The sequence below is a fragment of the Passer domesticus genome, chromosome 6 (genome assembly GCF_036417665.1).
Source record: "Passer domesticus isolate bPasDom1 chromosome 6, bPasDom1.hap1, whole genome shotgun sequence".
Taxonomy (NCBI): Eukaryota; Metazoa; Chordata; class Aves; order Passeriformes; family Passeridae; genus Passer; species Passer domesticus.
In genome coordinates this window covers 15,348,580-15,373,711 of record NC_087479.1, presented here as the reverse complement: position 1 = coordinate 15,373,711, position 25,132 = coordinate 15,348,580, and the positions used below count along the sequence as shown (strand labels likewise).

The 25,132-nt window shown below is 40.3% G+C and overlaps 2 protein-coding genes across 4 annotated transcripts; one reads left to right on the top strand and one right to left on the bottom strand.

Annotated features, from left to right (window-relative positions):
* Positions 1–917: 917 nt before the first annotated feature.
* Positions 918–16,338, bottom strand: DDX24 (DEAD-box helicase 24). 3 transcript variants are annotated; one of them, XM_064423498.1, is made up of 9 exons: positions 16,210–16,338; positions 15,068–15,819; positions 11,695–12,072; positions 9,894–10,047; positions 9,014–9,529; positions 6,853–6,928; positions 6,077–6,265; positions 3,536–3,669; positions 918–2,069 (listed from the first exon to the last, which is right to left on the bottom strand). In XM_064423498.1, exons 2-9 carry the CDS (start codon positions 15,798–15,800, stop codon positions 1,850–1,852), a joined length of 2,400 nt encoding a protein of 799 aa, XP_064279568.1. In that variant the 5' UTR covers positions 15,801–15,819; positions 16,210–16,338; the 3' UTR covers positions 918–1,849. The 3 variants fall into 3 exon arrangements, with proteins under 3 accessions (XP_064279568.1, XP_064279569.1, XP_064279570.1); XM_064423499.1 differs by having other exon boundaries at positions 15,068–15,807; positions 16,210–16,235; XM_064423500.1 differs by lacking the exon at positions 16,210–16,338 and adding an exon at positions 16,123–16,142 and having other exon boundaries at positions 15,068–15,807.
* LOC135302009 (sterile alpha motif domain-containing protein 1-like) lies at positions 15,863–23,040 on the top strand. Its single transcript, XM_064422591.1, has 3 exons — positions 15,863–15,893; positions 16,084–16,759; positions 21,711–23,040. Exons 1-3 carry the CDS (start codon positions 15,863–15,865, stop codon positions 21,784–21,786), a joined length of 783 nt encoding a protein of 260 aa, XP_064278661.1. The 3' UTR covers positions 21,787–23,040.
* Positions 23,041–25,132: the final 2,092 nt, after the last annotated feature.

The window sequence follows — 25,132 nt, the reverse complement described above, 5'->3', positions numbered from 1 at the left end:
ATGAAGTAACAATACTTTCACTGTCCCCCAACTTGGTTCTCCTCATGATCTCACAGAATTAGAAATTGCCAAAACTCAAGCAGATTCAGACAGGGAGATGCTGAGCTCTGTTGTCAGGATCCAGACTTGATTTTGTTAATGACATGGAAACAGAACTGCATCAGAAGATTCAGAAAAGGCTTGCCTGGTCTTCAAGCCCTTCAGGATGCAAAACCAATACAAGTTTCCTTTTTATAATGTAAGAGTCTGATTTAAAACATTACAGGAAAGAAATGAGGGTATGCTTACCTTTGTTCAGTTCCTTTTTTCAGCCTGCCTTACAAAGAACTGTCATAAAATTTTTATTTTTCAGATGTCACATTAACCCCAAAGATGCATCTCCTCATGTGAGAGAGGAAACAGAACTTTCCCATCTCTTCTCCCCAAAACTTTCCCCTCTGCTCCCAAGGGCATGAGACAAACAGTGCATTGCAAGGAAAGTCTCATACATCATTGACAAGCTCTGTATGCTTATGATTACACTGTCAGAGCTCTTCTTCAGCAATGCATGAAAACAAGAGAAAAGCCCTCCAGAGACAGAGGGCTTCAATTATTTACACAGATGAAAGAATAAAGAGTTTGCTATTCTCACATATCTAGGAAGTCTCAACTCCATAGACAAATTTCCCTGGGTAGCTGAGTAAATTGGTGCTTCTTGTCATGGCAGTGACACCAGTTCATTCCACACTGTTTGAGACACAGAAACCAAGTCTCATCCAGAGCCAGCAGGTGAAGGTTACCTGTCCTCCCACCAATACAGATTCCAGATTCCCCTGTCTTATCTTTCAGGTGCTTTTCCCCTCTCCTTGCCTGCTAAGTGTAAACAGCATCAACTATGAAGGATTTAGAAATCTCAAGTAACTGAAAACAGACACAGGTTTTCAAGTTTATGGCAGATATAATTTAACAAAAATTCAAAATATATTTTTCTGACATATTTTTAAAAACAGTTTAAAAATATTTGCCCAGATCAGGTTAAAATTATTTAAAAACATAATTATCATGGCACAATCTTCAAAATTGACATTTCAAAACATCATTTCTTCTATTACAGTAAAAATCATGGTTCTAACATGTTTTCAAATACAGGCTTAACTTCAAATATTAATCAAGAAAACAAAACACTGAGTAGCAACACTTATTTCTCAGAAGTCTACACATCTCCCAAGGTCAGTTCTGGTCCATTGCCACCCCAATTTTTTTTGCACATTCAAATATATTAACACAGGACTAAGAGAATTAAACCTGGTGGAGAACAGAACTGAGAAATATTATCAGAGGAGAAAGAAAACTTGGACATTTCCATAATCAGAACTGTAGACTTACTTGCAACATTATCTGTATTTTCTGCCTTTCACACTGAGCTGGAGGCAGCAAAAGCCAAACCTCCCACTACCACTCAGACTGTACTTGCACTGTATATAGCTGACCTTCCTCTGTCCTTCAAAAACATTAAAATTCAAATCAAGTTTTACCATTAAAGTATGCCCATAGTGAATTCCACTCAGTAACTCTTACCCATCTCACAAAGTGGAGTAATTATCAGAACTATGTGAAAACTAATTAACTTCTATTAATATAGAGATTTATGAAAAAAATAACATAAAAAACCAAGATCCAAGACAAGATTCAACAGTAACTAACCAGATGTTAATTAAGCCCTTTAAATCAGCATTTTGTTTTGTGCCTGCACAACCAATACACAGGCAACAACCTTACACAATCTGTCTTCTAGCTGGCTTCCTCCATAAGCACTGACAGCCTTGATTGAGGATAGTCCTTGCTTCTGTGATCTTGCTGTTATCTAATTTTATTTTATTGATTTCTTCTTCTTGGCTTGCTTTTTGGACATGGCACCTAGAGCTGAAATGCGCTCTGATGTCTGAGGTAAGAGTAGTTTTCCAGACTGTGTTGGGTACTTGGTTTTCATAAGGACTTTGAACAGTGGCTGGGACAACATATGTTTCAGTTGTTTTTTCATCCCCTTCAGCATCTTTTGCTTCTGGCTTTCTTCTTGCTCACTAGTTTTTCTTCCTTGGGGCAGAAATCAAAGATATAGAATGTTACAACAAGAAAAAAACTTGCATTGCAGGTGTTTGTAAGACCTGATAAGGGCAGATGCTGACCCCAGCTTTCTCTCTCTAACAAGGTCACTCAACTCCCAGTCATCTGTGACATTTTCAGATCACCCAGGCAGTTCACAAGACAATGAGATTGAAACGAATCCTGACTACTGAGTAATGATAGTTAAGGCCTGAACTGAGGAGAAAAATGAAATCAAGCTTGCTGTAAGGTAAAATTGAAAGCACATTACTGAATCTATTGTAACTGTGTAACAGGCACTTCACGTATGGCACGAATGACTGGGAGTTTAACTGGTCTCCAACAAGCCACACAAGAATGAGAGACTGTACACTTTAAAGCATAAACCTGGCAAGTTTCTGGGTGGCAATTACAAAGTGTTTCACTTGAGAGTCACAACTTACTTGGACTGGATGTGCTATTTGGAAATTCATTCCAAAGCACAGCATACTCAGATTATGTCAAAACAAGACAGCAGAGTGCTAATTATCTGAAAGCACTCCTGAACAATAAGGACAGAAATGGTTAGTGTTTGCTTGCAAAGTGGTTGAGAAGCAGCTAGTCCAGGCATGAATAAAGAAAGACATGAATCTAAACATGTTTCAAAATTAAAGCATTGGTATATTTAGCAGCTAACAGGTTAGAGCCTGACTAATCTGAAGAGACCTCTGCAGTAACCCTACTCAGCCTGCCTTCCAAGAACTAGTAGGAAATCATACCTTCAGCTCCCAAAATATGAACACACAATGGGGCATTTTACAGTGCATCTAAGCTTTGCAAAATTTCATGGCATTGAACTAATAGCTACTTGCAGTTGTACAGCCCTACACATTCTCTCAGCTACAGCCTGCAAAATATTTAATTTCAAAAATGTAAGAAATTATTTACTTCTAACAAAACACCAAAAACCTCATCAACTTCAATATATGTATCGGCCATTTAGCCCACACAGCTCAACCTACTTAAGGCTCACATAATATTTGGTGTTCCCTAGCACTTCCCGGTTGTTCCCACACAGAGCTGTCAGGCTCCTGTCCTGATGCCTGACTACAAGAGAGTGGGAGAGAGAAGCAGAAGTGTGGAAACAGCCTTCTCTATGACAAGAGGGGACAAGACTCAAATCAGGACATACTGGGCTGCGTAGATTACTCTGACATGTTTGCCAGAAGCTCAACAGTTCTGGTCCTACAACACGTAGACTTGTCTGTAACTTGTCAGAACAGTCACACCTCACTTCCTCAGCTCCAGCTGCACAACCATCCTGAAAACACCACCAATACCACGCACCAACAAGACTCCTTTCCTTCCCCTGAAACCCCTGCAGCTTTTGAAGATTCTCTACCATGGTGAGGCTTCTTCTGGACACCAGCACTATGAGCCCTACTGAGCATATCCATGAAAAAACATTTTCTACTTGCCCATCAACATGTCATCCTCAAGATCAATCTCAAGAGCCTCTGCAGCTTGCTGGAGCCAGGAGTTGTGTTGTTTTGCCCGACTGTTAAAAAATTCTGCCTTCTCAATCTGCCTTGCCAGATTCATCCGTTCCTGCAATGAAAGTACATTTAGGCATTATGATCAGGTTTAAATGTGGGGTGCTTCAGCAGAGTAAGTGTTTGAGAGCATGCACTGCACTGCACGCTGGGATGCAGAGACACTTTTGTTCCCTACTCACGTCCCACCTAATAAACACATCATCATTCACTAGCATTTTCCTTCCTTAGAGCCATGATAGAATCTGACTTCTAAAACATCTCAATTACTAAACATACCTGAATCTTAACTTTCTATGAATGAATCATTATAAACACTTGAGAGACATCAAGAACAAACCATGATTCAGATACCAATCATTTCCAAGTTACATACTTATATAGTACAGCTTGATCTCAGAGTTACTAGTCTCAGCAGTAAGGAGCAGCCACTACTTTCATTCCACTCTGAAGAAAGTGAACTCCTGCAGGCCATATGGAAGGAACAGATGATATTTTCAGGAATGCACCTGGATCTTGTTAAGGCAGAGGACAGAATGTCCTGTCCTTCTTCCCAGCTGCACAAAGATGTCCAGCAAACTTAACCTGACCTGCAGGCTTCCAGCTGGGCCAAAGAAATAACTCACTGTGGAAAGAAAATCTACAATAACAGTAATTATGAACCAACTAGAAGCAAGTTCTGCTCTTTGGAATGTGCCTAAAGTTGCATAGAACAAAACTATGCAGGAATCGGAATGGTCAAGTGCTGCACAGTAGCAGCAGCAGCCAGGACTGCCAGGGTAATTACTAGAGAGAGGGAGAGGGGGAGAGAGAGAGAGAGAGAGAGAGAGAGAGAGAGAGAGAGAGAGAGAGAGAGAGAGAGAGAGAGAGAGAAGAAGTAACACTTGGAGTGCACTACTAAGTCAGTCACTTGTTAGATCATTACAAGAAATTTAAAGTAAGCTTCTCCATCGCTGTAAAATTTAAGTCCTCTTTAAATCTATCTTGATTCAACAACTCTATTCCTCTCAAGTTAAAACCCTTCAGACTTTTCCTGAACTTGAATGAAGACATGCAAAGGAGGAAGGACAATGGGGCAGACATAAACAACAGCACTATTAGTCCCAACTACAATGACTTTGTGATTAAACCCAGGACAAAGCCTAAATAAGATCTGACTGTTGCAAGGGCTTATGAGGTTGCAACTACAATTACAAAGATCTCCTCTGGGGAGAGGAGCACTATTACAGCTAGGAGATCATTGTGAGATAGTGACAGGAAAAAGAAAGAGTAGAAGCAACATTTATTTGCCCATCAATTGACAGAGCATGGTAAGAGCCAACAACTACTCATCAAGAAACACAGAAGGAGCCTCTGAAGCAACAGTCTTCAAAATAACAGATTTCTCTCAGTAACTAGAAACATTTAGTGGGTGGAAAGGGACAATGGGGGAGACAAGGGTGGAAATCAGATTCTCTTCATTACTACGAAGAAGAGAAAAAAATGAATCCGTGGAAGCATTTATTTGGTTCTTTCCTCTTTCAGAAAGCTGCATTTCCTGAAAGGAATACCCTATTTGCAGCAAGCCTGGGTTTTGAAAATTCCTGTCATTGTTCTCAAGGTGAGGATACTGCTGTTGCCACTGGGGTAGACCCTGGGCTTAATCCAATACAAGTAGGTAAGCCTGAATCAAAATACCATGAGGAAGACATCTGCTGCATTATCTGACTGCTTGCACTCTTCCCTGTTCTCAATGATTGTGCAATATTCAGACATTTCTACCCCAGCTGGACTGCTTTAAAATCTAGTATTTAAGTATGTCCCATTTGTGTCTGGCTGACCATCCAAACTGCCAAGAGAATGCTGAGACATGAAATAGTCTCTTATTCAACAAGCAGAAAATTTGCAGTGACTAAATGCTTTCTTAAACACACTGTTTTGTAAATTCTAACAATTGTCTATCTTGTGAGTTAGTGAATGACTGAATCCTCTTTAAAATGGGCAATAACCTAGGAAAGGTAAACACACTCAGTTTGACAGGGTTTGGTGGCAGCTGTGGCCTCACAGTACAATAACTTTTAGAAATGCAGAAAACTCACAACTTCAGATGGGAAGAGGCAGGTGAAGACCACTGAATATCCCTGAACCTGCTACTGTTCTCTAGTCTGTTCCTAACATAAGAGGCTTTAAAAAATGTACTTAGCAGTGCCATCCCAGCTCTACAGCCACAAAACTTCCTTACACTCTTTCTGGAAAAACATAAGTGATGTTTATGATTGAACTACTTTCTTGGCCAGTTATTGACGAGAAATCATAGATATTGCTTAAAAAAATATAAAGTGTAATGAACTTAATTTTCTAATCCAGATCCTCTAGAGTAAATTTCATCTGAAACCTGGAAAGAACACAACAGGCAAAATCATATCAGTAATATAAATAAGCAAGCAACTACTCATGCTGCAAAAAGACCGTTTTTACTTTACCCTAATAGAAGTCATGCACTTGGCATCAATTGGGAAGAACGGCAGCTCTTCACTCTTCTCCAGTGTTTTATAGATTTTCCGAAAATTGATGAGGTCCTCGGGGCCGATCAGCAGCAGGCTGAGGCCTTGGCTGGCAGCTCGGGCCGTGCGGCCGCTCCTGTGCACGTACAGCTCCGAGGTGCGCGGGACCTGCAGCAACCCAGAGAAGCCATGAGCGGCCAGCACAGCTGCCAGCAGTCTGGCATGCCTTGGGCAAGAGGCTGCCAAAGAACTTTGGTTTTACACACACAGTACACTGCACGTAACACGGATGAAAATAATGTAAAAGATGATGTCAGGACACACTTAGTGTTCTCTGATCCAGAAGTTTTCCTTGCGTAACCTTTTGTGAGTCTCTCCTAACTTCTGACCCTCTGTCATTTCACTTGCAAAGCAAGAAAATATTTTATGTGTCCTCAGAGAATAGTTATAAGGCCGAGTAATTTGACACCTTTGTATATAAAAGGTAAACAAAAAGCAAGGAAGATCGTATCTATTATGTCATTTCTGACATATAATCACACATTCATAAAGTGCTACCTGTTGCAGTCAGTCACTGCAGAAATGAGATCTTTAAGTACAAAGCACTAAGGACAAATAAATGATTTAATCCCTATACTTGGGACAATACTATATATGGGACCAAGAATTACAGCTTTACAGTGTTCAGGATTTGGATCAGCAAAAACTCATATCAAACCAAAATAGTAAAAAGAAAAACATTAAAAATGCTTAACCTGGTAGTGGATGACATGCTGGACATTAGGAATATCAAGACCACGAGCTGCAACATCTGTTGTCAGGAGGACACAGCTGAGAAAGTGACGAAATGTAATGAACATAAAATTGAAGAGTAAATAATTTGCAAAGGAACATAAAATACAACAACTTAGAATTCTACCACATCACTTTAAGAAACAGATTTATACTGTATTATCTGTATATGCATTCTGTTTGCCCTTACAGAAACGATACCAAATTTACCTCAAGGGCAGTCTTGAAACAATAATTCTTAAGAGTAAAATTTAAAATGCAAATGTTGCCTTCAGCATGTCTACTCTGTTTTCAAGAAATAAATGCACTACCTTGCTGGATCCTCTTTTCCTATGTTTTTCTTCTCTCTCACTTCACAAGAATGCTAGAAAAAATTGCTATTCAACGAGGAAGGGGGGTATGTGCCCCTGCATTGCACTTTTCAGTGTACTGTCCAGGTTCTAAAGAATTTATCTTGCTTTGAGTCCACCATTAACAATACAGTTGATTCTCTGGCAGTACAGACATGTTATTAAAAGTTTCACCAGTTGAGGAAAATAACATTATTAACATTATCTATTTAAATATTAGTTTTTGGGGGTAAAGTATCTTTTACCAACTTGCACTCAAATACACTCTCAGTAAATTAAAACCTAGAAATAAAGGGGGAAGTTCTGTTCTAACAATTACTATTTCTCCTTATCCCTAGACAAGATGAACAAAAATGTTGTTCTTTTATATAAGCAGTCTCTACAGAGACAAAAGTCTCCCCAGGATATGGAACAGTTTGTTTTAAAAACATCTCCCAGCAACTGAAACAAGTAACTTTCAGGTGACGGAAATTTGTTGAGATTTTATGGCATCTGACTACAAGGTTCAAAGCAGAAATAACAACAGAAAATTCTACAGCTTGCAATCTGCAGAAGGCCATGAGAGATGGTCTCACAGATTTCTTTCCTGCCTTGAAAACACTGCAGTCTCTGAAAACACTTCACCTGACCTATGCAAATGCTAGCAATACATTTGCCAAGGGATGCTGCAGCTCCATCACAGCAATTCAACCTTTGTTCTCCATGCCTGGATCTATTAACAAGGTACAAACTGCCAAACAGCATGCAGCAGTTCACAGCAGGACTAAACTGTGAGGCTTCTGGACTATGGAAGTAATGACACTAACAATCTCCTCCCAAAGGCCATGCCAAAGACAACCCAAAACATTGTTTCATAAAATGGCAGGACAGGTCTGCTTGGGCTGGCTGCCCACTACTGCTGAAAGGCCAACTGCCCTTTCTTCTGCACTGCTCAAAGATACTTCAACCCTCAGGATACTGATTTCTATAATTAAACCTGCAAATGAGTTAGTTTTCTGATGGTTTAGGGAGATACAATAACTTAGAGGATGAAATGAGCTCTAGGGCCAAGACCTGGGCAGAACTGTGCAGGTCAGGTCTAAAATAATGTCTGAAAACAAGGCAAGTGACAGCTCCTTCAGCAGCAACAAGCTCCTGGACCACAGGCTCTAGCGGACCTCAGGAGATCTCCATTAAAATCTCTTCTTCCAAGAAGGATGAGCTGCAAGACTGGACCAGGTTGCTCAAGGCTTTTATCCAACTGAGCCTCAAAAAACTCCAAGACAAGCAGCCTGTTCCCATGCTCAGCTGTCCTCACAGAGAAAAATCTCTCTCATATCCAGCCTGAATCTCTTATTTGAACTTGCACTCATTACCCCTCATCCTCCTATCAAGCACCACTCTGAAAAGCCTGGCTCCATCTTCTGGATAACCTTTTTTTATGGTGTGAGAGGGCCGCCACTAGCTCCCCACAAAATACTTTTCCTAGGTAACAGAAACACTCAGTCCCTTCAGCCTTTTCTCTTGCAGAGCCAATAATTCTTGAGTATCTTGGTGGCCTTCCACTGAACTTGCTCCAGTTCATCACCTTAACTGTGAAACCTCATCCTCATTAATATCTTGAGCTCATGAACAGGGAGGGGATTCACATCCTCAGTGAACTTCCCCAACCTGCTGCCACTCTAACAGAGTTGTTTCCCTTCACCACCACCCTTCATGCAATTTCTTTTCTTCTCTACTCGGAAAAAAAAGAAGGAAGTTTTTTTTGGAACTAAGAAGTTGAAAATCAACTCACCTCTCTCGCTCAGCAAACCTTTCCAGGTTTTTCAGCCTTTGCTTTTGGTGCATGTTGGCGTGCAAAGGAAGAGGATCACAATTTAAGATTGTGAGGAGAGAACTGAGGCGTTTTACACAATCTATGCTGTTTGCAAAGACCATGGTTCTTCCTGGATACTGGAGAAGAAAGTAATAGAGATAATAGTCCTTCTCATTTGTGTTACAGTGGATTCTGGTTTCTGTCAGTGTCTCAACAGTAGCCTCTTTCCTTGTTAAGTCTATTACTTTGGGTTTGCCCTTTATTCCTACTTTTTCCATTAACAATTCTAGTTTGGTCTTCTTGTCCATCTTTTTAGCATTCTTTTTTTGTAAAACTCTTGTGGGAGTCTGATGGACTAAAGTCAAAGTGGCAGAAAAAACAAAAGTCTGTCGTCGAGGGTTATACTGTGAATCATTTAAGATTTCGAGCAACTGAGACAGCTCTAAGAAGTGACCTTTCTCAACCATTCGGTCTGCTTCATCAATCACAAGGCACCTGTCAAGTAGAAAACACACAGTAAAAATACACTTGTGCTGTTAAATACAAACATGATACACTTAAGAACAACTTTTCCTGCTAAACACATAAAGACTATTATGCATATAAAATGAAAAGGAGCACCAGGTATGCTGGGGCAGCTACAGTAGCCTTCTGCATTTCTTTTTGAAAAATCAGGTTTTTACTACTGTCTTTAACTAACACTTCCCTCCATCAAAATAACCAATGTGCATTTCAATTAAACACTCACCCAGAAATAGCTGATCTTGTGTAGTCTAAATTATTTAATGTTATTAAACCTAACCAGAATGCAGGGCTGCCCAGTTCAGTATCCAGCAGTCATCTGAAAAGGCACCTTTACCTGAGCTGACGAAGATTTGAAAGATGTGGGTGTCTCTCTTTAACTAACTCCCACAGACGGCCTGGGGTTGCAATTACAATTTCTGGCTTTCGATTCAGCACACGTTCTTGCTTCTGTGCAGCCATGCCTCCTACTAGGATTGCAGTCTTAATGCCTAGAACATATAAATAACAGATTTTATTCCACTAATTTACTAGTGAATGTTTTTATATATCTGCTTCATGAAGTGTTTTAAACAGTCTACATTGCAACTTTCAACAAGCATTTTCGCCAAGAAACTTCAGGGGTTTCATCTAATACTGAGCTTATAGAAATGCACTCAATTTTACAGAAGAATCTTCATTACAGGTAGATGCCAAGAATTAGTGCACCAGTCTTTCAAAAGCATGAAGAATCACACCCATAGCTATTAGTTTTGTTTACACAAATTTGAGTCTTGTGTTTTCTCAATTATATTTGCATGAACAAACATATTCCTGTTAAGAATAACCAGAAGATCCTTTCAAGAATAAGACTGAGAAATGCTTGTCTTGCTAAATAGCTGCTTACTTGCTATGGAATAATCCTACCAAGCACGCTTCCATCCGATTACTGATTCTTGCACAGTAGCACAGACCTCGTTAGCTTTAAGTAGTTTGCAGAGGTACTAAAAGGAGTTTATCTTCGGAAGCAGACTCCACACATGGCTTATTTCACCCTCCTTCTTCAAAGAGTACACTGGCCCATGATAAACTCAATGCTACTCTGCAAGACCCTTCCAATATACAAGCTTCCAGATCTCTCTTCTGGACTACTTGGAAAACACTACAGCAGTTTTTTTTCCCAAAGTGAGTTTGAGGCAATAATAAGTCCACATCAAAATACTGCCTCTCCTGCTGCAGCAACTATATTATCACTTGGGCAGCAGATTTTTATACATAAATAGCACTGCTTCTATCAGAACTGTATGACATAAATTGATTATTTCAGCCTAGCAGTTAAAAAACTCTTGTAATCAGATGCAGAGTGATGAGCACAGCAGGACATACAGACACCAAAGGAAGATGAACTTAAAAGTAGTGTGCTGCACTACATATCTTCTTTAATAAATAAACAATTACTGGTACTGGAGAAGTGGAGAGAATTGGGAAAAACTCGCTGTCTTCAACAGTTTCATGGCCTCACTCATTCACTTAATAGATGTACTGACTTCTGGTTTGGAAAGGAAGAGGGGGGAACTGCTTTTGTCAGGCATGTTACTCAGGAACACTTCTGTGGCTTGACTGCTGCAAGAGGTAAGTCAGGCAACCCAGCAATGCCATCTACCCTAAATATTTATGGCCATAACTTTTTTTTAAAATTAGACAGAACAAAGTTATACATATACAGTATATACAAAGATTGATATGCTTGTTAAAAATGAAATTATTATATATATATATTAAAAAATAAAAATTTTATCTATAATGAAATTATTAATTATATATAGCCTGCATTACCCAAAACTAGAACAAGGTTAGCTGTCACCAGGTATCTAGTACTGATTCTGTGTTGTGAGAGCAGGAATCAATACCTATTTGAAGGAAGACACATTTTAAAACAAACAGCTCACATTAACTGCTTACTTCCATGTGCATATCACTGAAGAATCTCCATGCATTTCTCACACATCAGTGGCTAAAAACTCTAACCCCCTCAAGAGGTATACTAATTTTATGATTTTATGGAAGGAAGTGCAGCACACATTCTGGCTCAACACCAATGCCAAGATCCAAACACAGTCTAATCTGGCTGTGGAACATGGCCTCTGGGACTTACATACCTGTAAACTTTGCAACTGCATCAATGTGGTGCTTTACTTGTACAGCTAATTCTCTTGTAGGTGTAAGGACCAGTCCTAAAAGAGGTCTCTTTTTATCAGAGCCAACAGTGTGTGTCTCGTCATCGGAATTGAATTCAACGTTTTCCAGCACCTTCACACAGCCTGTAGTGAAAGATGCATCATCTTCATCTCCGCTATCTTCAACCTGCTGATGGGTTAGTTTTTCTGCTTCATCCTCATTTTTCCATCTTGGTTCATCATGATGCTGATGGGACTCTTTAGAAACACTGTCATTTCTGGTTGTTGAGTTATTTGATTTTTGCCACTGCAGCACAGAGTGAATCATCGGAATTGCAAATGCAAGCGTTTTGCCGCTTCCTAAAAAAAAAAACAAACAAGAATAATAACACAGACTGACAAGTCATTTATTTGAAAAGATGAGAAAAGCAACAGCCAATCACACACTGTTCTTAAAACACATCATTGTAACAGATGCAAACTCATGATCTTTAGAATACCAGAAACTTGCAGCAGTAGCATCTTTTCTCCTGTTCTCTTTATACATTTCCATTCCCCTGTTCCTGGGGTATAGGTATTTTTCAATCTCTAGCAGGCCAGGCATATTTATTTGTTCTAAAAGTGTTTTTAAAAAGCTGTAGTTGCAGTCAAGGTATTTTTAAAGAACTTTTAAAGCCCGTAAGGAGAATACCATACCCTAATTGAAAGTTCTAATCAACATTCTCCAAATAAAGGAATAGCAAATGAGGCCAAGGACAAACTGGAATGCACTTGAAGGATTAGCTTCCATCTTCAATTTATAGTCCTGTATTTACAACTTTCTAAGATATTTTGAAATGCTCCACTGTATAATTTCCTGATCTAGCACTGGGTCATACTTTTATAATCATCTCATTTACATACATCTCATTTAAAAGAGAGAAACCACTTTGGAGTGACAGGGCTTGTCAAAAGCAAGTTTAATTGCAAGGGTTCACTGTACTAACTGCAAGTTACATCCTTGCCACACATTCCCTTCTGAACTATCTATCAGTAATAAAGACATTAGGAAAAGCCTGGTAGCACATCCACCCCAGCTAAGCTTTTCAGATTTAGCAGTTCACTAATCACGTAAGCAGCATCCAGAGTACAAGACACTATTAGGCCATTCCTGTAATAGGCCACTGATGGAAAGCAGTCCTCTGGAAATCTCATCTCAATTCCTTCCATATCAAAAAGCTGTAAAGGTTTGTTTAGCAACACAGAATTTTGCCTGTTTAAGGAGAGAACCCTAATATGAGCTAATACAGATAAGCTCAGTGTCATCATCCTGAGCAGTGTTGCTACGAAGTCTCGTATCCACTTACCCACCTTTCTGCATGGCTGGGAGGTATTTTATGACTTCTGCCTGCACTTGAAGCAGAAAATATTTATAACCTGTATTTAGAGCACTTATACAATAAGGTTCTGGTAATACAGAATAGCTGTTTTGAAGGTGAAGAGCACTGCTGATTTTGAATTAAACATAATGAAGTTTGCTGGTGCAAATGTCAGTACTGCACCCAGACAGATTATGGCTGTGACAATCAGGACTATTCTACAGACACTAGATTTACACACAAATTAAAAAAAATTATCACCTCACAGGACATGTTATCTATATTGCACACAAACTACATACCACAGACGGGCGTGCAAAACCAGGAGGAAGGGATATATTGGTACTACATTTCAAGCCAACTCGTGCTCTTTTAAACAGTTTCAGTTGTAAAATTTCATATAGATTTGGCTCCTTAACCAGGAACCTCAGTAGTTCTACATAGTAATGAACAGCAAGGGTTAGACCCACTGCAAAAACAAGTCTTGACATTCCCTTCGTCTGATCTGCACATGGATCTACTGTGATATCACAATCTTCCCAGTCTTCCCAATGTTGCTACCAGAAAAGATTAGTTCTTTAACTTTGCATATTCCTCCCCCAAGCCCAATGCTAAGAGGTGCTGCAGGATGCACAAAAAAGAACTAGAGTTTCAGCTTGTCCCAACTGCAGCACCTCCTGACAAGCAGCTGTCCACATCTCCCAAGTTTCTACAGGAACATGATGATCCAATAGACTCTCTAGGGAGAATCTGGATTTCACTTATGAAAGACTAAATGAGCAAAACACATTCCTACTACCTCAGGGTTATACAAAGTTATAAAGCAACAACACAGCCTGCCAACAGCCATGCTTTCCACCCTGCAGCTAGAGGAATTTGCTTACCAGCACTGCCAAAATGGCACTTTTTTTGCAGTACAAAAACACCATTTAAATTTTCAGTTCCATTTTTAAAAACACTCCCTGCGGGGCTTTCTAATCCTACTAAAGCTAATAGCATCAATGCAGCTTCTAATTAAAATAAAAATGCAAATGACTGCATATCTTATTAGTTACTATACCTCCTTGCTGGAGAGCAATAAATGACTTTACAGAGAAGCAGGGAGATAAAGCAACTGGAACAAATGAAGACAGTCTAAAGGAAGCTTTTAAACCAAGGCAGCTTTCAATTATGCTTCCTATCTCTAGGTGTTTTAGGGAAAAAATGTTGCTAAAGACAAAACTTCAAAGGTATGAACTGCAAACAAAATTTGAGGGAACATAATGTTCTGAGACTTCACAGCATTAAGTAAACAAGAAGCTTTAACAAATTTCATGAAGGCTAGCAATGTTGAAAGCAGAAGCTAAGCACAAGATGGATGTGAATCTACCTCTCAAATCATTAATGTAATAACTCACTTCAAGCACTTTAAGCAGGGAGAAGGGCTGGTGACAACATACAGGCAAAGCTGGGGGACAGAGCACAGGGTGGGCCCGTTTAGCTCTGAGTAGGACCTGGGTCATATTCACATTAAACTCTGTGCCCAGTGTTTATTCACTACTAGCATGAATTATCTCCACAGATATCTGCACAGATTGTGCTTGGCTGATGCAGAAATGACCCTGTTTGCTTCATTAATTCTGCCTTTTGCAGAGTATCACCTTAACATTCCCAAAACAGGAAGCAGTTTGAGAAACAGGAAAAGAGACTTGTGCCAAAAGAAACTCATTGAGACTTCAAAGCTTTGCGTGCTTTGTAAAGATGGGAGCTCCCATGTTTACCAACATGTAAGTTTCAACATGTAAGTTTACAAACATGTAAGTTCCCATGCTTACAAACATTTAAGTTTCAAAGTTTTCAAACTCTACTAATACGGTGGATATGCAAAAGACAAAAGCTCTTCTCTCATAATACATAAAAGCTTCTTCTTCTGCATGTAGAAACTTGCAACCATGGGCTACATTTTAAGGAGAGAAACGGATGCTCCCAGCATCCAGATCAGCTGAACAGACTCGTACCTGTTTCTGCAGCACCAAGAATGTCCATATTATCCCGAATGGCGGAAGGCAAGGCTAAGGCTTGAATAGGAGTTGGAGCACTAAACCCCAGGCAGCTCAAGGCCTGCAGCACTGGCTCAGGTACAAACAGGTCTTTCCATGCAGACACATCAGCTTTTTGATCAGTTGAGGTGGATAAAACTTCTGTTGTCCAGTTTTTGACTTTTTTAGAAGTAGCTACTGATGGAAGGGCTTCCTGTGCTTGAAAAGCCTTGTTTTTAGGCACCTTCTTTTTCTTCTTCTTTGGAGTGTCTCTTCTGCTTGATGTGCTCTCAGTCACATGTCCATGGTCTTCACAATTAGCTTCTTCTTCAATTATTTCATTACGCTTTGCCTCTTTATCAACCAGCACATCAACTTCTGCTGCATTAGGAATATTACCTTTATCTGTCTGGCTTCTCAAATCTTTGTTTTTCTTTTTCTTTTTTGGGGGAACAACAGGCTCTTCCACCTCCTCACTGCCTTCTTCAGCAGCACTCTCAGCCTTTCTCTTCTTCTCTTTTACTTTCCCCACTTTGGAAGAACTTACTAGCTTGTACTCTGTGAGCTCCTCCAAGCACACAATGTCTCGAAACTCCTCCTCAGCAAATAGATTGGGGTCAATCGGCACAGTTTTCCATTCTCCTACTACTTCAATGCCTTTTCGCTTCAATTTAAAGGAAGATCTAAATCTCCCTCCTTTTCTGGCCTTCATTTTTTACCTAAAAAAGAAACTGAGAGAGGAAAAAAAAAAAAGAAGGCCTTAAAATCCAAGGAATGGAGACTACCTTGATAGTCAAGCAAACGGGTATCCACGGAATAATTATTTTACTTATTTTTTAAATATATCAATACCTAAATATAACTTCGAGCTAATATATATATATAGCTAAAATATAACTTAAACTATAATATAGCTAAACACAACAGGCAGGCCAGGCCCACTGCGTCCCTCCTCCGGAGATGAAACAGGACCGCTGGATGAATCCCCTCAGCAGGCCGCGCAGCGCTCCCACCCCTGCCCGCCCGGGACCCACCGGAGCCGCGGCGGGGCCCAGCACGGCCTCCGCCGCCACACGCGGGAGCTCGGGGCACTTGCTCCCCCCGCCCCGCCCAGCGCTTACCGCGTACAGGGACGGACAGGGACGGACAGGGACGGGGCACAGAGGGGCACGGAGCGGGACCGCGGGCGCTGCCCAGGCCCGGCCCTTCCGCTACGGCCGCTGCGCCCCGCGTGCGCTCCTGGGCGCCGCCATTGCCGCGTGACGTCACCGGCGCGCGGCGTCACTGCGCGGCGCCGGCCGGGCCCGATCCCGATCCCGATCCCGATCCCGATCCCGATCCCGATCCCGATCCCGAGGGAAGGCGGGAGCGGCCGCGGGAATCCCGCCTGGAATCCCGCCTGGAGTCCGCGCTGCGGCCGCCCGGTGTCAGCGGCGCTGCTCGTGCAGCCCCAGACATCTGCTGTTCGCCCTTGTTCGGGTGTTGGAGTGGTGCCGCCTTTACGGGCAGAGCTACGTGTGGCACACGGCTCCAGGGAAGGAGCGAGCGCCGCCGGGGTCACGGCACGGGTTCTTTTTTCCTCTTGTGTGATCCGTGCCTTTCGCAGCCGTGTCCTACCGATGGAAAAGGACGGCATAAATTAAAATGGGAGGTTTTTGTTTCTTCTGAAAGGTGATGTTCAGAGGAGCGTCTTGCTGTGAGACGGGGAGTGAGTTAAAAGCTTTGGAGGTGATAGAGACTGGGACGGGAGGTTCAAGTACAATTACAACAACAGTTACAATCATTTCTTCTGCTTGGTATTTGCAGGACTTTCCTGGTTCTGTGAGAAGATGGGAAAACAGGATTGTTTTCTCCAGCTTTTTCCATTTTTTTTTTTTTTTAATGTCTTAAGGCCAAGGGCAGAAATAAGCATATTAAATATTTTCAGTGACACTTTCAGTTCCATTTAGTCATCGCTAATGACATCACAATGCACAATAAGGAGTTTCTTTCAATTCATATTCCATGACCAAGGCTGCAGAGCTTTTGATGCTGGGTCCTGATGTTCTGTACAAGATGAATTTAAATCAGTGATGGTCAGGAAGTGAGTTCAGGGAGCAGGGACTCTCCTGTAATTAATTTATGGTGTACTTCATGTAAAATATATCAGGGTAGTTTATTAGTAGTCTAATTATCAGGATTAAGTGTATTTTTTGGCACTACTCAGAATTTTTCCTGGGCTTGTCTGGACAGAAATACGTACACACCCTTGAGTTTACTTGCTTGTAAATATGTCTTTGGATATGCACAGTAAACATGTCTCAAATACTTAGAAATCCCCCCAAAAACGTGTAAAATATTGTTCTTTGCACACAGAAATACCAGGGCAGTGTGCCTGTGGAGATGGAGACAGTGCTGCTGGTTTATGTGTAGAACAGTGAGTAAATTGCTCTTTCTGTGGCAGAGAGGACACATTGCAGGAGTTTTCCTGGTGAGCGGATTTTGGCAGAGAGGGGAAGGTCAGGCTGCCAGTCAGGAGGGAGCAGTGTCACTTCTGCCACCACAGCGAGCCCTGTGAGCTGAGGCTGTGACTTTGGCACGTGGCAAAAACCCCCAGCCTCAGCTCTGGGGCACTCAGAGGATTCAGTTTTCAGGCTCCCCCTTCTTGGTGTGCATGGTTTGCATTTGCATGGTGCCTTTCACAGTACAGCCATCAAACCTTATTTACGTGGGACTGAGCTGGAGGCAGTGATGGCCAACAGGACTGTCTCACCCACAGGAACTGGGACTGCATCCTCATGCCAGCCCTAAGGAGGGGTCTCAGCACTCTTCATGCATTCCTTCATTAAAAGTCCCTTTCCTTACAGGTTGTTTAAGTTAAAAACAAGTGACAAAAAAGCTTGTTTACAATATTTTTCATTTTCTCTCTTCTTGTTTATTGCATGTAAGCAAAAGTAAATTTGCAGAAGCAAAAGGAACAGATTGCTCTGAAATTCTGGTGTGGTTGACTTGACACTGAATAAAAATAATGAAAAAAACTTGGACAGAAGAGTTCTTAGCTGTTACTCCTAGGTATAATTACATGTCCTTTCGTAGTTGTAGAATTATCAGCTTTGTCCTGAAAGAAAGATTTAATAGGAAATAATTGCCAAATTATGTTGAATTGTTCTTTCTAATGTAATTGTGCACAGGTTTTTACAAGAGATAGGAGTATTCTTATTTTTTTCTGTAAGAATTCATGTAAGGGGTGCAGCTGATTTTCTTCTTGATCACTACTGAGCTCTCTGTTCTAGACTGAGGGACTGAATTACAGGGCTTTGGTTATTTGAGTTGCTTTGAAATGGGATAACCAAGGGAACTAAACATTTGCTTAGTATTACAGTAACAATAATCTTTCTAAGCCTTTGTACAGTTAACCTTTCTGAGCCTTTGTGACCTGAAAGAGGCCCAGCTTTGGTATGTTGTGACAAGGCTTTGTCAATGAGAAGTTCACCTTCGTGTCTAACAGAGAGTCAGCTGTTAAACTCCTGGTAAATACAATTCCATTATTGACAGTGCAGAGTGAGCTCTTAGTAAAACTGTAAATGACAAATGAAACAGGTCTGCTTTACCCCCCTAGGGCTTCTTTAGATCAACAGTTATTTAAATACCAGGAAATTGTGAATTGAAGATAATAACCTGTATTAATAAGTTAAGCAATTATGTCATTTGCTTGCATAACTCATGTCAGTACATGCATATTTTGTTATTTTATCAATAGTTTCCAAGGTATTTAAGCCTTGTCTGAGAGCCCAAGAGAACTTGAAGGGTTTGATGTCCTCATTACAGAACTTTACCTGGTAATATATCCTGTTCTTCGCAGCTGTAAATTTACATTCCTGCAGATCAGTAGCCCAGGGATTGTGGTTTAGTCTCTGCTGTGCAGTATTACATAATAGATATTATGTGTTTTTTTAATTAATATTTTGATTTTTTATGAAATATGGAAGACTTCTCCTAAGAAAGCTTAAGTCAGAGAATGTTTTGACCAGTACCTTTAATTTTGGGATTCATGTAGCTGAATTCAGCACCAGGAACAGTTGAATGTGCATGTCAGCAACTGATGTAGGCTTTCACTTAGTAATCAAATTCCTCGGTTTCTCTCTTTTTTTTTCTTTCTTTTTTTTTTTTTTTTTTGTCTCTTGCAGGAATGTCAGTATGTGCTTAATTACTGATTTTGATAGCTATTTCTGCTAACAAAAGAATGTCCCCATACTGTGATTTATATTAATGCTCACAGTGCACTGTGCACCTGAAGAACATGCAGCTGCTGGCCAGTGGGGGACCTGATGCCTCCTGTGCTTTGCAGACTGTAAAATTTGCTTTTCTCTCTTTTCTGTCATGCAGCCAGATGAGGCTTGTTGGTCCTGAAGTGGCAAGGTAAACCTTGCTTCTCTGGCTTAAGGCCTTTGTTGTCATTTTCAGAAGTTCTGGAATACTGTTCTAGGACTGGCAAGATCTTATGGCGTAGCACCATGGAAAAAAATAACTCTCTATTGTTGAACCTCATTTGAAAATATATACCCCTTTGCCTGTGCTGCCTTTCTTTACTTTTTCTCTGTTTGTTCTTCCATCTTCACAAATGCATTTCTCACTTACCTGTGTGAAGACAGCATGCTCCTCCTTCAGTGAATGTTCTTATAAAGCCAGGAGAACAAGATAATCTGTAAGCATGAGATTTAAGAGTACTGGCATGTTTAACTCTAGTTCTAGTAGCAAAGACTTTTTCAAGTACAGGTTTGTCAAGGTGAAGATTTTTCTGTGTGATTGAAGAATAGCAAACAAAGACAACTCCATTTAATATGAGAGAAACATTTGGAATGGTTGCAAATGCAGTCAGATGCAGTAGATACTGCATTTTCAAGGGAAGAATGCTAAAGGAAGTTATGAAGATAACAGGAAATTAAATAAAAGTCAGTATTGGTTAACCAAGGGGAAATGGGAAATCAGGCCATGTCCCTTAAGAGGATTTTCTGGGCAGAAAAATAAAGTGCATGTAATCTTGGACAACCTCAAAATATTATTCATAGGGGAAAAGGAATAGGACAGAACTCCAAGGGAAATGAAATTGGCTAAAGAGGAAGGGAAATGTATGTTTCTTTTGGGGGAGCACATAGATATGTATATTGACAGATTAACCCATCAGCTATATGGAGTTTACTTGCATTTCTTAAAGTCTCGTGGACTAATCTTATTTAATGAATAACTGTGATACAATATTAAATTTGCTGATGACACAGTTATTAATACAGAGGGGAATTATGATATCGAGGCCGATTGAAAGGACCTTGAGGACCAGTATAATTGGATTAATTGTATTATCCAAAGTACAGCACTATTCAGCTAAAGCTAATGCTGAGAATGTATACCATTAAGATGGGACTTAATTAATTTTTGCTCGCTGTGGATGACAGTAGTAATTGACCACAAGATTAACTGTGAGCTGCCAATGTAGTATATTTGGTAAACTAACTCTTGTACAGATATTCATTCTGTGCAAGAGGCATTATTTCCGAGATATTTTTTATTTTTGTACTATATTCTGATCACCTTAATTCAAGAGAGGTGAAGTCAAACTGCAACAGATGCCAAGGGAACTGCTAGGGTGCTCAGGAGAATGAAGAGCCTATTTTAGGAGTGAAAACTAAATTCTGAGTTTAGCTTGTTTAATCCAGGATTAGAGCAGATATGACTGCAGTCTTTACATACCAGGAAAGGAAGAATAAAGTAAAGGACACTAGCACAAGAAGAAACTTGGTAAACTCGCCAACAGTAATTTTATGTAGGAAATCTAAAGTTTCTATGACTACTAATGAGTAAAGAATACTTGAAGACAAACAGTTGTTAGTTTTAATATAATATTAGACATGAGTGTGACAGTGTTGATGGTTGTCAGAGCAAGGAACTGGACTCATCAGCTTCCTCTTACGAATATAGCAGAGCCAGTTTTTACAATAGAAAATCATTCATTTAAACTTTGTAAAGTAGTTGGGTATTAGGTCTTACTGCTAGGTAAAATCATACAAATAGCTGGAAGATTTGAAGAAAAACAACACTTTCTGTTTTCTCTGTTGTTAGTCTATCTTTTTGCATGTGCCTTTAACTACTTTTGGACAGAGGGCAGCAGATCAGACACTGTAGGAGCACATTACTAGTTCTCAGAGAAAGACGGTGAGCACAATGACTGTGATCTTACAGATTTTATATGTTACATAAAAATAAATATAAGGATCTTTTCTGTGCTCTTGTAAAATAATCTGTTTGATTTTATAGATCTTTTTGGAGGGAACTAAGCTACAGTTAGGAATATGGGAAACCAGGCTACAGATGAAATCGCATGGAACACAATCCAGTGTTTTTCCTTTTAAAACCCATTTATTTATATAGCTGTTACAATGAGATGACCAAAATGGCAAAAGAACAATCAAAATTTTTTTGCAAATGACAGTAGTGAAATAAAGCAACAGTTTCTTAGCAACAAACTGGAAAATACACTAAATAATATATTTTACCTGCTGAGGTTTTTGTGTGCTACATTCCAAGCATTGTTCTGAAGTAGATTCATATTTTTGAGCATGTTTCTTTTATATTATTCTTGTTACAGGTTTGCCTTGACACGGAGATTTCCTGAAGAACCACTGTTCATGGCTACATTTTTACTTGGAGTACAAATAGAATAAAAACAACCTTGTTTTGTAAGGCTAAGGGATTAGATTTAACATCAAAATTGCATTTTTAAGAGTCTGGTGGACTGTAAAAACCAATTCCAGTCAGAGGTCGCTCATTTGGAAATGGTGAGTGACAGCTGCTGCAGCTTTGGCTGTCTCTCACTGGCGGTAAACAGACAAAATTCTGAATTGAACTCCTGCACAGTTCAGGTGCTGAGTCCTGAGCAGAATTGTAATTACACAGTGCATAACCTACATTGTGTACATTATAAAGTGGTATTTATTTTTCTTTGGACTATTAAATTAGAGAAAATGGGAAATTAAGAATGATTTTGTTTTTATGGTTTTTTTTCCCCAACATAATTAAAAAATACTTTGCTGAATTTTTCCTTCTTTTTTTGGTTTGGCTATTGCGTGAAAAATTCTGGCTCTTAATCAAGAGCACGCATGTTTTGCCTGAAAGCTTTTCTTGGCATGTCTTTATCCCCCAAACCAGTTCCTCCATATTTCAGCTGATTCAGGCATTGCAATACATTCTGAGACCTCGCAAGTTTTCAATTTCTCTCTGAATAGTTTAATTTAGAGGTAGATTCTTTTGGTACGTGTAACAGGTATGGTGAGAAACACAACTTTTTCAGAGTAGTTTCTAGAAGGCAGACACCTCACTGCTGGGTAGCAAAGGAGAACTGTGCATCTGTCCAACCTGACAAATCACCCCAGAATCCTTAGATAGAGTCAGAGTACCCGAAGGTACAAAATCCTTCTATGTATGTTGTCTTTCTGAAGGCATGAATAACTCTCTCTTCTTCCACCAGGTATGGGTGCCACTTTCCCAGGTGCTCTGCAGTTGTCTTCCTCAAGGAAGGATTATTTGAAATCAGCCTGGTACTATCTATCCAAGGTCACATAGCCCCTGTGTTAAAATGAAGGCTCCAACTCACTCTGGATTTCACTAAAGCAGCATGAAATAGCTCTTGATTCTAATACAATAGCTATGACAAGGTTGGAGTGAAGCTGAGAGTAGAGTTTCATTTGAGAGAAGAGAGGAGAGGAAAAGGGAGGAGCTGAAAGCAGCAGCAGTGGAAGGGAAGTCATACGTGACTTTAATCACAGATGAGAATGAGAGACCACTTGTCTGCAGGTTTACTGTCAGAGGGGATTCATTTTTATGTATGTGGGTTTGGAACAAAATACGAAAGCTTTATTCTTTATGTCAAATGTATGGGTCAAAATGAGATATGTTTCTATTTAATTCCTTCTGTGTTCTTTAGTGAAAAAATAATATTTTTTTATTATTCTGCTTTTCACATTTCCAGGATATTTGTAGATATCTTTGACATATCTACAGATTTTAAGGAATCATGTCTGCTCAGTGTTTCCTGGACTGAGTGAGAAGGACAGTTTTTAAAGGCAGCAAGGAAGAGATAAATGTTTACACATTTATAAAAAACTCTCTTCCTTAGTGGCTTACAAAGTTTATGTAAAATATAACATGAGAAATCAGCCTAATTGCATATTTAAACTCTGTATTCTTCAGTCTTTAAAATGGAATTCTGGAATTCCTTGTTTGAAAACTGCATTGAGTTCCTAGTTCAAGGCATTCAAAAGAAAATACCTTTGATCTCAGAAGATCTCTGATTCATGAGAATTACTTGCAGGGTGAAATAACCACAGATTGGTTATTGGTATTGATCTGTGCAAGAACTTGCAAAAGGATTTTCCTCACTAACTGTGTTTGGAATTTCAGTATGTTTTCCTAATGCTTTTCACTGGCAAAAGCCTCCATGTCAGGATTCTATATTTCAGGAGGGAACATTGTCTAAAACTCCTTTTTTAATTTCCTCTCATAGGGCTAGTTCCTTACCTACTCCAGGAGGACTTAGGTTCAGTTACAGCTATTTATTGTATTTCTTGTCTAATGCTCCTTGGTTAAACAATGTTCAAAAAAGTGTTTCTCATTTTAATTCATCATCATGCCTTGAAAATTCCAAATGGTTTTATTTTCTATTACATAACACTTTAATTATTTATGTGTATATTGGATTAGATTTTCCTGCTAATAGTTCTGTTGTACATTTGAAATTAATGGAGATCCTCTAATTTTTTAATGTTTTACTAGTTTATCTGAGCACAGGATTTGGCCTAACTGGTAGACAGAGGGGACATAGGGGACAATGGTTATTTTTTGCTAGATAAAAGCTGAGATACAGAATAAAAACTGATAAAATTCTGGGCAATATACTATATAGTATCATATAATCTTTATGATTTCTGGAATTAATGCTAATCTTTTATCAATAAAACTTACTTGGTCACGTGGGCATTTCACAAGAAAAAGACATTGTATCCCCTTAAATAAGCCTTGTCAAATATTTACAGGTTTTTTAATTCCTGGTCTGAGTGTGACTGATATGTTCATATAAACACTGCAAAGGCCGGTCTAGAGGTCTGGTGAATTACTTACGACAGTAAATGACAAGTCTAGCTCTGTATGATGATTCTTGTCCTGTATGCATTTTGCATCCCCAAAAGAAGCTTTCTTACTAATTTTTTAAAGATTATCCATGCTTATTTGTATATGAATCAGAGGTAATTAGCATACTTTTATTTTGAAAAAAGTACTCTCTCTTCAACCCCCAAGGCAATCCTTTGTGAGCCAAAATGGTAAAGGCATCCAAGGCCTAATTGCATATATCAGGAAAATTATCAGTATGGGAATCTATGCTGCTGCTGTGAGTGTGAGTGGTGTGTAGCCTGCATCTAGAATGCAAAAGGTGAAGAATAAGAATTTATGAAGAGTGTAAGTGATGTCTTCGTCAGAGTTTTCACAGTTTACTGCCAAATAAGTAATTTTTTTTTCTTCTAAGCATTAATGTAAAAGCGTTCATGGGGGGAGGAACCTGTTTTGGACTTTTCATTAAAACCAGCACTTGTTTTCCGTTTCCCCGGTGTAATTTGATTTGACACAGCTGTGAGACGGGCCACACAGGTGGGGTCCCAGCGCCCTGGCGCGGAACGCGGCGCCCCCAGGGCAGGGGTCGGGGAGCAGCGGCCGGGGCGCCGCCGCCGTGCGAGGGGAGCCCCGGGGCCGCGCTGAGGGGGCCGCGCCCCCGCCCGTTCACCGCCCGGCTCTGCTCTGCCCTGCCCGGCCCTGCCCGGCCCGCGGAGGCCGCGGTAGCGCCGCGTTGCCCCGGAGACCGGCTCGGCGGGGCTGGGGCTGGGGCTGGCCCGGCCGGGGCTGCGGCGCTCACCCGGAGGGAGCCGAGGGGCTGCGCCGCGGGACGGGGGCGGGGAGCGTCACTGCACCACGGCGACCGTCCCTCCTCCTCCCGGGCGGGCGGAGAGGCGGCACCCGGGC